The 11,362-nt window shown below is 35.3% G+C and overlaps 2 protein-coding genes across 2 annotated transcripts; one reads left to right on the top strand and one right to left on the bottom strand.

Annotated features, from left to right (window-relative positions):
• Positions 1 to 2,167: 2,167 nt before the first annotated feature.
• On the top strand, positions 2,168 to 3,006 carry LOC109151242. Its single transcript, XM_019299165.1, has 2 exons — positions 2,168 to 2,359; positions 2,658 to 3,006. Exons 1-2 carry the CDS (start codon positions 2,242 to 2,244, stop codon positions 2,954 to 2,956), a joined length of 417 nt encoding a protein of 138 aa, XP_019154710.1. The 5' UTR covers positions 2,168 to 2,241; the 3' UTR covers positions 2,957 to 3,006.
• A 4,506-nt stretch (positions 3,007 to 7,512) lies between these two features.
• On the bottom strand, positions 7,513 to 10,720 carry LOC109151394 (protein-lysine N-methyltransferase Mettl10). The gene is made up of 7 exons (XM_019299406.1): positions 10,384 to 10,720; positions 9,750 to 9,875; positions 9,263 to 9,463; positions 8,989 to 9,085; positions 8,298 to 8,401; positions 8,161 to 8,212; positions 7,513 to 7,934 (listed from the first exon to the last, which is right to left on the bottom strand). Exons 1-7 carry the CDS (start codon positions 10,596 to 10,598, stop codon positions 7,701 to 7,703), a joined length of 1,029 nt encoding a protein of 342 aa, XP_019154951.1. The 5' UTR covers positions 10,599 to 10,720; the 3' UTR covers positions 7,513 to 7,700.
• Between the last annotated feature and the right edge of the window lie 642 nt (positions 10,721 to 11,362).

The following is an 11,362-nucleotide window of genomic DNA, read 5'->3' as shown; positions in this document are numbered from 1 at the left end:
CGAGCTGGGTGCCGCGGGAACCATTGGTATGACGAGAGCTGGATCTCGATCGTGCCATCGCTGTCGATGAACGATAGTGGGGAGAGCGCTTAAGCTTATACAGCAGCTCTCAACAAGAGCACCAATGATGGAATTAATTAACCCGGGGTGGACCCGAATCAATAAATCCGGATAAGAACGTAATATAAAGAATAAGAAACGAAATATAGAACGATGTCGTAAAGGTCGCTGAGGACCGTATATTGTATTAAATGCCGTGGGATTGGCTATTACAATGATTCTTCACCACAAACTATGTCCGGAAAATAAAGTGTGTCCTAACTGGACAAGATGGGAGGTTTTTATACAACCCCCGTCCCTAACCGCCACCCCCCAAAGCGGGGGGTAGTTAGATCCAGGTTGACCGCGCCCGGTCTTGCGACCGGGCCGCGTTGTGGGGCCAGGCCGAGCCCGTCATGGGCTCGGGCCGAGCCCACTAGGAGGTCGGCCCAGCCTCCTGGAGAGGCCGGCCCGGCCTCTGACGTGGCCCCGCACAAGGCCCTCCCGGGGCGGGTACGTGGCGCCGCCCCGGGACCCGTTCTTGCCCGCGCACCTCGGGTCGGTGCGGGTCGGTTCCTAATATATCCGTCAGTCGCCTCTTAATTTTAAGTGGTGAAAATTTTGATCTTGAATTTTCAAAATGCTGTATATATTGCCCCTCCACCAGCGAACCCGTTATATATATATATATATATATATATATATATATATATATATATATAGGTTCCCGTGCGATTGAACTTCTTAGGTGCGGTTGCTTATAAGATGCGTGGTTTGTGTGCTTAAGGTGTGTCAGTGTTGAAATTTAAGGTGCGTGCTTAAGATGCATTGTTTTGCTTCTTAAGGTGCGTGCTTAAGATGCATTGTTTTCCTTTTTAAGGTGCGTGATTTGTATGCTTAAGGTGCGTCAGTTATGTGAAACTTAAGGTGCGCCAGTTTAAAACCTTAGGCGAGTGGTTTGTGTTCTTAAGGTGCTTTGTTTGTATGCTTAAGGTGCGTGGTATGTGTACTTAAGGTGCGTCGGCCTAAAGCTTAAGGTGCGCATGGTTTGTGTTCTTAAGGTGCTTTGTTTGTGTGCTTAAGGTGCGTGATTTGTGTACTTAAGGTGCACCATTTTAATGCTTAAGATGCGTCAACTGCACAACCGCCTGGGAAGCTATACCCGCACCTGAACCCTTCCATATATATATATATATATATATATATATATATATATATATATATATATATATATATATATATATATATATGCTTAAGTGCTTGTTCATAAATATGTTTGTAAACATTATTAAATGTACATTAAATGAGTTTGTTCGTGAACATTATTAAACGAACAGTCGAACACTAAACGAGGTTGTTCATGATCATTATTAAACGAATGCAAACGAGCTTGTTCACGAGCTCCTAGTAAACAAGTCTATAGTTCATACTATGTTCGTTTATTAACTGAGTTCTAAAATGTTTTCATTTATGTTCGTTTGCCGTAATAAACGAATGTTTAACGAATACGAACACGATTAGTTTACCTAAGGCTCTGTTCGCTAACACCCCTAGATACAAAATTTTAATTTCAATTTTGTCTAAATTTTTTCAATTATAATTAAAACAAATATGTGACTTTTTTACCAACTACTATGTAATATAATAGAACCGTCGTTACCTTTCCAAAAAATGACTTTTAGAAATATAGTTATCAAGTATAAAAATAACGGACTATATACAAAATATTTTATTAAAAAAATTGAGAGCTTTGACTGCACATGACTAATGTTAGTCCTACATAACAGCTTGATCAATTTGGCTGTGATTATCTTTTAATTTTAATTTTTTTTAGGAGAATCTCAATTTAGTTGTTTTTATAAGAATAGATTAAAAATCATCATAGATTATTTAATATTTTAGATTAAAAAATCTTGTGAAATATAAATATTCTATCCCTACAAAAAGTCTAAAAACGAGACGGATGAAATAATATTAGTTTATTGGGACGTCGAGCCCTCAACTCTGAAGGCCTCAATAGTCAATACTCAATACATAGTATTCTTTTGACTTGGTCTTGAGTACAGCCGTGAATCCATGATCGTGATTAACTAGGGACACCATGCTGGAACAAACATATATAACTATCTTTTCTTTCCATTCTTTCTCATTATTACATATAAAAATAAACTGCTTTCTTTTCCAACGTGAGCCAACATTATTATGGCAACAACTTCCCGTTCACCCCCTCCGTCAATAGTCTCGCCGTCCTGCCGGAACCCCAGAAATCGCCGACCATCAACGCACGTCGTCATCACAGCCCAGAGCTATAGAGATCAAGGTACGTATTTGTCTCCGTTTTGGACTATGTTTGGTAAAATTTATTTTAGAGCTTATAACTTATTTTAAACTACAAATCAAATATAAGTTCTGAGCCAACTACTATATAGTCTGATGACATCTTTGTTATCGTTCCAAATTGTTGGTACGGGCTTTGATTCTTTGGGCTGATTGAAAATGATTGATTGAGAACGTCTAGAACAGATACTACATACCTATGAGAGAATCTTGAGTGTTGGAGAGTTTAAAAGAGTGGGTTGACTACTTATTGGTTGTTGTCCATGATACTGATGATACAGGGAGGGGAAAGCGTAAAATGGTTGATGAGAATTTGCAGATTTTAAGGGGGAGAATTGAAGATGTGAAGAATAGGGAGAAACTGGAGAGGTGTTTATTAAGAAGTGAAGGTGCCCAGCTGCTAGGGTGGAATTATGCAGCATGTGATGATGATGATTACAAGAAGCACAAAAAGGAGTTGGAACAATCTCAGTTACTGCAACTAATTCTTATTAATGTTGTTGGGACTCTTGGCTTCACTCTTCTCACCTGCACTCTTTGCCTTTGCCTCACTTCCATTTTGATTCATTTCACTATGTAAATTATTATTCATTCATTTATGCAATCTCGATCTGTTTATGCCATGATTCATCTTGCTTTTTTGCCATTCTATGGCTATTTTGGTTTGTTCACAATATCTTTAAATACTTTCATCTTTTCAAGTAGAAATTTGTGGTGTGATTGAGTGGGAGGGACTCATCCATCCTTAACCAAAGGTCAAGGTTCGATCAGTGGCTTTATTGAGCATGTGCTTACAATTCAGCAAGGGATTAATCACTGTGTTCGGCGGCCTTGACTTTGGGTATGGAGCAGGTGCTTACAATTCAGTGGATTAATCACTGTGTTCGACGGCCTTGACTTTGGGTATGGAGCAGGTGCTTACAATTCAGGGGATCAATCACTGTGTGTTCGACGGCGTGAATATACCCAAAAAAAAAAAATCACTGCTGAAAATTATGAAATTTCCGACCACCGGAAAGTGATTTTAAATCAAGTCAAAAGCAAAAAGTGGTCGAAAATAGCAACAAAAATTTTTTCGGATATCAAAAATGGTCGGAACAAGACTTTCGACTTGATTTAAAATCACTTACAGGTGGTCGGAAATTTCATAATTTTTAGCAGTGAATTTTTTTTAGTAGAAAAAAAAATAAATCTATGGGGATTTTGCTTCTATTTGGTGCATTACGTATAACAACATAGACATATGCTTAGCAACAACTAATTAAAAGGACAAGCTACGAGCCAAATGTGTCGATGGCTAGAATGCTAGCCAGCTAATATCTTAACCATATATATATGTGTTTAGTTGTTTACTCAAAAGTATAAATGCATCACCTAAAAGGACAAGAACCAAATGCAATATAATACCAAATCTCTAATTTATCACTATTTAATATAAACATTGACATCAAGTGAAAGGACAAGTTCCTGGTCCCAAATCTCTTGATTGTTAGGATGACTCATAATGATTTTTCTCTCAATATTATATTTCATTTTGATTATTTTATTTGTTTGCTTATTTTTGTTATTCAATTACTTTAATAATGACAAGAGTCATTACCCTCTCCTCTACTCCTTTACTTTTAGACTTTGGAATAAAAGATGAAAATAAAATAAAAAGAAGGCATGGATAAGGGTCAAATAGTAGCAATTGTACTTTCCATCATTTTATATAGAGGGTGTTTGGTAAATAGATGTTAACTAATTGGATTAATGGATTTTACTAGTTGATAGTATTAGTTAGCTGTTTTGAGTGTTTTTTTAAATTTTAGTGTTTTGGAGCAATAAGCTGTTACAAAAAACTAATTAATCAAACACTCATATTTATTGTTTAACCAAGTCAAACAGCTAATAGTGATTGTTTAACCAAGTCAATTCAAACAGCTAATAGTGGTTAAACCAGCCAAAATTAATGAATAGACTAACTATTTTACCAAATAGAGACATAATCAAAAGAGTAATGTTAGGTATCTCTTCTAAAAACTTTCCCTTCAATTTTCTCACCTGATGTAGCAACAACTAATTGGATTATTTAGTATTTAACTAAAAGTGTGTAAAGTCAACCAATTCATGACACTCAATGAATATAAGCCGCATCATAGAGAGAAAATATTAAGAAAATTTTAGGAGGGGTGAATAACATTTTTTTAATCAAAATATCAGTGTTCTTTCGATTTTGAGAAGGAACATCAAATATATATTATAACAATTCATTTAACTCTAAACATATTATACTATACAATTGCTAAGGGGTAACTAAAAGTCTAAAACTATCAAGGATAAAATAAATTATATTGTTTGACGTTTTCGAAATCCCCATGCCCATGGCTGCTACTGTATATAAAACAATAATCGCCCGCCAATCCAATACTAATTCAAACATCAGACTTATGGAATTAGTCTTTTAATTTGTAATTTCTTTTTAAAAACAATCAAATTCTTTTATTTGGTTGGAAAGAATTGCAATTATGTGGAATTGCAATTCTCTCATTTGTATGGAATTAGAATCACATGTTTAGCTCTCTCTCTCCGGATATTTCAATTCTGCATTGGTTGAAAAAGAAAAAAAAAAGATAGCATTGAGACAATTACTTTTCTCTTTTCTAATCTAAAAAAAAGATCATTTAAAAAGCTTAATTTTATTACGTTTAACTAAGTTTTGTACTTTTATTTTTATAGAGTTTTTTGGATGTGAGCTTATAAGCTTAATGTTGCATGGTTAAGTAAATTTTGGGAACTATTAAATATGTTATATCATACAAGTTTATATCTAAAGTGTCCAAATAACAATTGCATTATATTGCATTATAGTTTTTACAAAAATTTATTTGTTATTTAAGATTAATAATAATAAATATAAGTTGTTGATCTGTAGGACCAATCTTGATAGTGAATCCAATAATCCATCTTGCCAAATAATAAGATGATCTCGGACTAGAGTATTTTAATAGTGTAGTCATAAAAATTCTAGTTTAAATCACCTCGCTATCAATTGTTTATTAACTTTTGGAACAATATAAGACTTCACTTGTTAGACGCCTAAAAGCATCCATATCAGTTTAAACTTTTGCACGATTTTTAAGTGATATTTAGGAGAGAAATGATGGCAATAAAAAATGGAGAAAAAGAAAAAAAAAAATCTGACATAAAAAAAAAAAAAAAAAAAAAAAAAAAAAAAAAAGCGCCCAGTAGTCGCGTGCGATGCACGTGCCTTCTAAGCGTGCTATCTACCTTCCACGCGCACCATATTAGTTTTGCTTCTCCTTTTCTCTCACATGGTAGGTCCCATAAAAAAACATATTCTTGCAGGAAAGAAAAAAAAAAAATCCTTCTTTGATTTTTTTCTTATGCAAAAACCCCATAAAATCCACAAGTGTAGATGCTCTAAGCTCTGATTGATTGGAATACAAAACACGTCCTTCTCTTTTGCCAAGACAGTGGAGAAGTATGATTCTCATACTTGAACTTCATAAACTCGTTTTTTAGTCCCATGAGAAGATAAAACGAGTTAATTAATCTAATTTTGAGATTCAACACTAAACTTTGCACTTTTGTGCATAATGAGTACGTCCAACCTAAACTCAAGCTCCTAATGTTCATGATAGGAATCGAACACTTACCTTGTTGGAATCAAGTCTGTTGGAATCAAGTCTTAAGTAAAGATTCTCATCCACTAGATCAATGTCCTAAGAGCTACAAGTTCGATTCGATTCTTGCTAACACACTCTTGAGTCTGTCGCACAAGCTCTCATGTGTTGTTTACAGACAATTATGCATGAGCAAAATTTACCTAGTGTACACCTTCACGTAGTGCATGCATGTGGATTTCCCTTGTCACCTAAAAAATGAAGTTGATGCATTTGTGAAGGATCACGTTGAAGTCAATTTTTAGCACAAAGAGTCAATATTACCCTCATTGGGGCTCAAACACATGACCTCCTATTTGAACGAGTCACTTCGTGCCATTAGACCACAAGTTCATTGGCACACACCAAGTCAGTCACAAAAATACAATAATTTCGTAAAACCGCATGCAGTAGCTAATTAATTTCAAATATACACAAAATTGTAATTAATTTTTTATTGGTCTGACCTAGAACGGGGTTTAGGAGGATGGTGTTGTAACATTTACTAATTGGAGAAGTTTTTTTTATTCTTTTAAATAAAAAAGAAAGTGGGAAAATTAAAATAGAAAATGTATTTATTTGTGCATTTTACTAATTTAAAAATAAAAAGTGGATAATAAAAAGCTGGAAAAATAAAAACTAACACTACAAGAAAATCGTAAAATACTAACAAATTTAGACATAGATTAAATAAGTACAACTTAAATACCTATAGATCAGATGCAAGTGTTTTAACAACAAATATTTTTATTGTTATACCTATAAATTTCAATAATTTATTATCAACTAATTTTCAGTTGATAAATTTAATTTTTCTTGTACATAAAATAATTGAAGGTGAGCTAGTGAAGTCTACTCATCATTTAGGAATATAGTAATTTTCTCAAGAGTAATTAGAAAGAAGAAGATTGGCAAAGTTTCTATTACAAATCTACTCCAACCCATGAAATCCACCATTTCGTCGTTGAATTTCATAGCCTAAGGCTTCATTGATTCTAATGAACATGAGCTCATAGCATCTCTAATAGTTAATGTTTTGCACAAGTTTTTAGGAGTCAAAAAAGAAAGAAGAGAGGGGAAAAAAACAAGAAAAAGTTTTCAAAAAAAAAAAAAAGAAAGAAGAAGGAACAGTTACGCACCCAGCTAGGTGCTCCTGATTAGAGTAAAAATCAACCTCTCCTACAAAGACACAAAACCTTCTCTCTCTTAACTCTCTCCACATGTTCGGTGCTTTAAAACCTGCAAAAACCATTGGAGAACCTCCTATTGTGGATGCTCTGATAGCAGTTGGATGCTCTGATAGCAGTTAACACACCTTAGAGTGCAGAAGAGAATTTGGAAGAAAGGAGAGTTATGAGAACAGAAACTTGATTGTTAGTTTGAATAGGCACAGACAGGAAATTTTTTATTACATTTACCCTATTTATAGGGTGTTGAGGAGAGAACAAAAAGAAAACAAAAATCCCCAGCATTTTGCAACATAATAAGCATAACATGACTAAATACTCCCCGTTCATAAATGAGGGAACTTCTGGATGGCATCCAATAAATTCCTGTAATTTTTGAAAGATAGAATACTGAACAGTAACATTCGGCCATACATAAAAAGCTTAGAACCAGAAGTCACGTTCACTCGAATACATAAAAAGTTTTATTGATTCAGATCCTTAGGAAGCCGACTGTGGCAACCCGGGATCCTACGGATCCTCCAAACATGAATGTTGGATAGGATCGAACATGATCAAGGTATCGGAATGGAGGAGGATCTCTGGGGGTTTCCTGCTCTTGAGTCCCCTCCGATTCTTGACTACCAGGGTTTCTTCTTTGGTTGAGGTTGAAAGCAGACACTTCTTCTACCAATTCGTCCTTCGTACTGTTGCACGATGTAATGACCTGCAATAATCACGAGCAAGAGCAATAAAAAAACACATCACATAAACAGACAAGTTGTGAGTTTTGGAAAAAGACGATTCCACATTTCCTCACATTCTTGTGGAAAAAACACCACTATCGGATAAAAGATTTAACCCTAACAAATAATGACTGTTGAGCATAGCAGCAGGAAGGCTGTAAAGAAGCATTATTGCAGTGACAGGAAACAAGCAGTAGAGGGGCTTACCAATAACCCACCAGGAGCTACAAGTTTTGAGATGGAGTCCCAGTACATGATCCTGGAAAAACAAATGAAGCATTTCACGAAAATCAAATGGTTACGACTAAACAAAGATGCACAAGTCTTATATGGTGGAACTTCACCTTTTGATAGGACCATCAGGATGCAATCCAATGGCATCTAAGGTACCTTTATCCATAACAAGCTGAAACTTCCTATCTAACTTTGTTTCAAGAATGTCATCGACCTGGAAACCAATTAAAAGCGGAGTCAACTGCTAAAGAAAATAATGAATTAACGAGAGAGAACAAGGGTAGCCATTGGGCTTTTCTTGTAACTTGTTACCATATGCATTAAAGGAGACAACCAAGATTTGCCTATTTAATAAAACAACTGACTGCCACAATCAACACATAAACAAGTTGTTCACCCTAAAGGCTATTTCACGGTTTCACTATCATCAACCATGCCAAATAAATTTATCCCCAAGCTTTTATGTCTTCCCATGGGAACTTATATCAAGGTTCTCTTTCTTGGAAAGGGAAAGATTCGTACAAGTTTCATGATAAGGGCGGGACAAAGAAGAATCAATTTTAGATGCCCCATAGCATTTTGACATGATTTTAGAACCACAATTTAAGAACAAGCACTGAGCAATCACCATGACAAGGTAGGGATTTACAGGGCGAAAAAGTATGAAATACAAATAGTGAAAAGCTTATCTTAGTGTTCTTAAAAAATAGGTACATCTTGCACCCGAAAAAAATAAAAAATAAAATACAAAGATAGAATTCCAAACAATAAAGTTCGAATACTCAACAAAAGGCAAATTACCAAGAATTTGATATCAGGGAAACCATCACGATCAGCAAGATTTCGAGCAAGGTCAACTGCTCCTTCACTATAGTCAGTTCCAGTGAGATCAGAGAACCTAATCCAACCATATATTTAGTAAACTCTAAGATGCAGTATAATTATATATCTGCAATAAAATTATACCGGACATCCCCAATGAAAAATTCATTGTTTTGTTAACCTCAAGGGAAGGTATAGAAGTACAATATCAATTACTTATTATTAGTGCTTGCTACAGAATATAAAAACTTACCCCTGTTTAGCAAGCTCTTGAAGAAGCAAGCCATTGCCAGTCCCAATGTCAAGCACACTCCATTTAGACAAGTCTTTTTCAAGATGCCCGGCAGGAATTGAATTGGTATCCCCTATGTGATTTGGTAAGTGACCTAGGGCAATATCAATGCACAAGCTTTTGGTCCAGGAACCAACAGTTTCCATTACATCAGCACCAAACCTATGAAGCCAAAAAAAAACCCAAAACATCTAATTAAAAACAGTAGCAGTAGCTGCAACATCAACAGTATTAATGATGAAATCCATGAGGATGATGTGCGCTTAACTTGATCCCACTTTTCATCGTGCAGCAAAACCGTGTGTATTAAACCTCAAAATCAAAGCTTCTAACTTATTATAACCTATCAATTTAGTGGGAACCTACAACGATTGCTAGATCTAACCCAACTTCAAGGTGTACCACTAAAGTTTCAAGAAATACTACTTGAAGCTTTAGAAATACTTACCAAACTTCACCAGCATGGCCATGCTCTCGAAAATTTGTCAATTCATCAGCATATGCGGCATCCCAATAAGTCTGGAAACCAAGCATTGAAGAAACTCCTTCGGCATCTTGATCTTCTTTGTCAGAACTGCATAGTGAAAAAGAGTCAATTGCTTACAACCAAACAATGCAAGCTAAAATACAAAAAAAATCAACAGTAGATGTGCAAAATCATGCAAAAAAAACTTCAAATCAGATATCTCAAGATCTACCTCTCAACAAATAAAACTCTAAAGTTAAAGATCTGATAGCATTACTCAACTCAGTTCAATAAGCCCAATCTAGTTAAGATCAGATACTGAGATACACAGGCCTTTGTCTCCTTTCCACGTCCTAATAACTAATAAATCCGACCATGATCTATCATACCTTTCTCGTTCAGAATTTCATGAATAATGATTCACTTGTTCAAAATTTGATAAAAAGAAATAAAATTAAGGGGTTGAAATTCAACAAAGATATGTTTCTGTTAATTTTCAAACATTTCCATCTAGCGCAGATGACAATTTAATTATTTAGAGAAAAGAAAAGTCCAACTTCCATATTTCACGGAAAATAGAGCAGCGAAGATCGTGTCATTGAGCGATAAGAGAAACCTGTAGTCAGAAGCGGCTCTGTAACTGGCCACTGAAAGAGCTTCAGTGGCATCAGCGTGACGCTGCTCGTCGTCAAGGGTACTCCCGTACTCGCTCTTTATAGACCAGGAGTCCGCGGCCACGGACCGGTCGTCGTCGGAAATCAAGTCGGCTGCTGCCGTAGGTCTGACCTGCGTAGTATCGGAATCTTCCGGCGTCAATTTCATTCCGGCCATACTCAATCGGAGAGAAGGAGGAAGGAAAACCCTAAGTTAACAGAAGCAGTAAATTGAGAAACGCAGGGCGGCGAAGAGAGTGATGTCGAGAGGTTGACAAAGATCAAAGATGGAAAGGGCATTGGATATTCACTATTCAGCTGATCTGCGACCACGTAGGACTTTAGGGATTAATTTGTCATTTCACTATTGTTTTCATTTCTATTTTTGTTTTTTTTAAGGTTAATAAAAATATTTCCAAAAGTTTCTAATTCTTTTTTTTTTTTTTTCTATTTTACCCAATGCTTTTAAAATAAATCGTGGGAAAATGACATGTTTTTCCCTGAGTTATATATTTATAACATTTTTTCCCCTGAATTATTTATGTAAGCATATTAGTCCCTTAATTATTTTAAAAGTGGTGGTTTTTCTTCCTGATATATTAAATTGACATTTCTATCATTAAAGTAAACATTTTATTTATTTTACTTCTCTAACAAATTATTGCGTATATGTAGGGATGACCACGGTTCGGTTCGAACTGAACCGAACACTATAGCAATCGAATTAAAAGTTTTCGGTTATGATTCAGATCTAGAACCCAATATTTGGATTTTAATTTATTAAAATTATGAATCAAAAAAATGGATCCTGAACCGTGAACCGGCGGTTCCGGATCCGGTTCGCGATTTTGCACCGTCTTTATTTTATTTTTTATTTTTTAAATAGTCTAAATTCAACAATAGAAATATTTTATTTTTTTAGTTCGGAACATAACATGAACC

The sequence above is a fragment of the Ipomoea nil genome, unplaced genomic scaffold, assembly GCF_001879475.1.
Source record: "Ipomoea nil cultivar Tokyo-kokei standard unplaced genomic scaffold, Asagao_1.1 scaffold2283, whole genome shotgun sequence".
Taxonomy (NCBI): domain Eukaryota; kingdom Viridiplantae; phylum Streptophyta; class Magnoliopsida; order Solanales; family Convolvulaceae; genus Ipomoea; species Ipomoea nil.
Note: the sequence above shows the minus strand (reverse complement) of the source record. Positions and strands in the feature narration are given on the sequence as shown.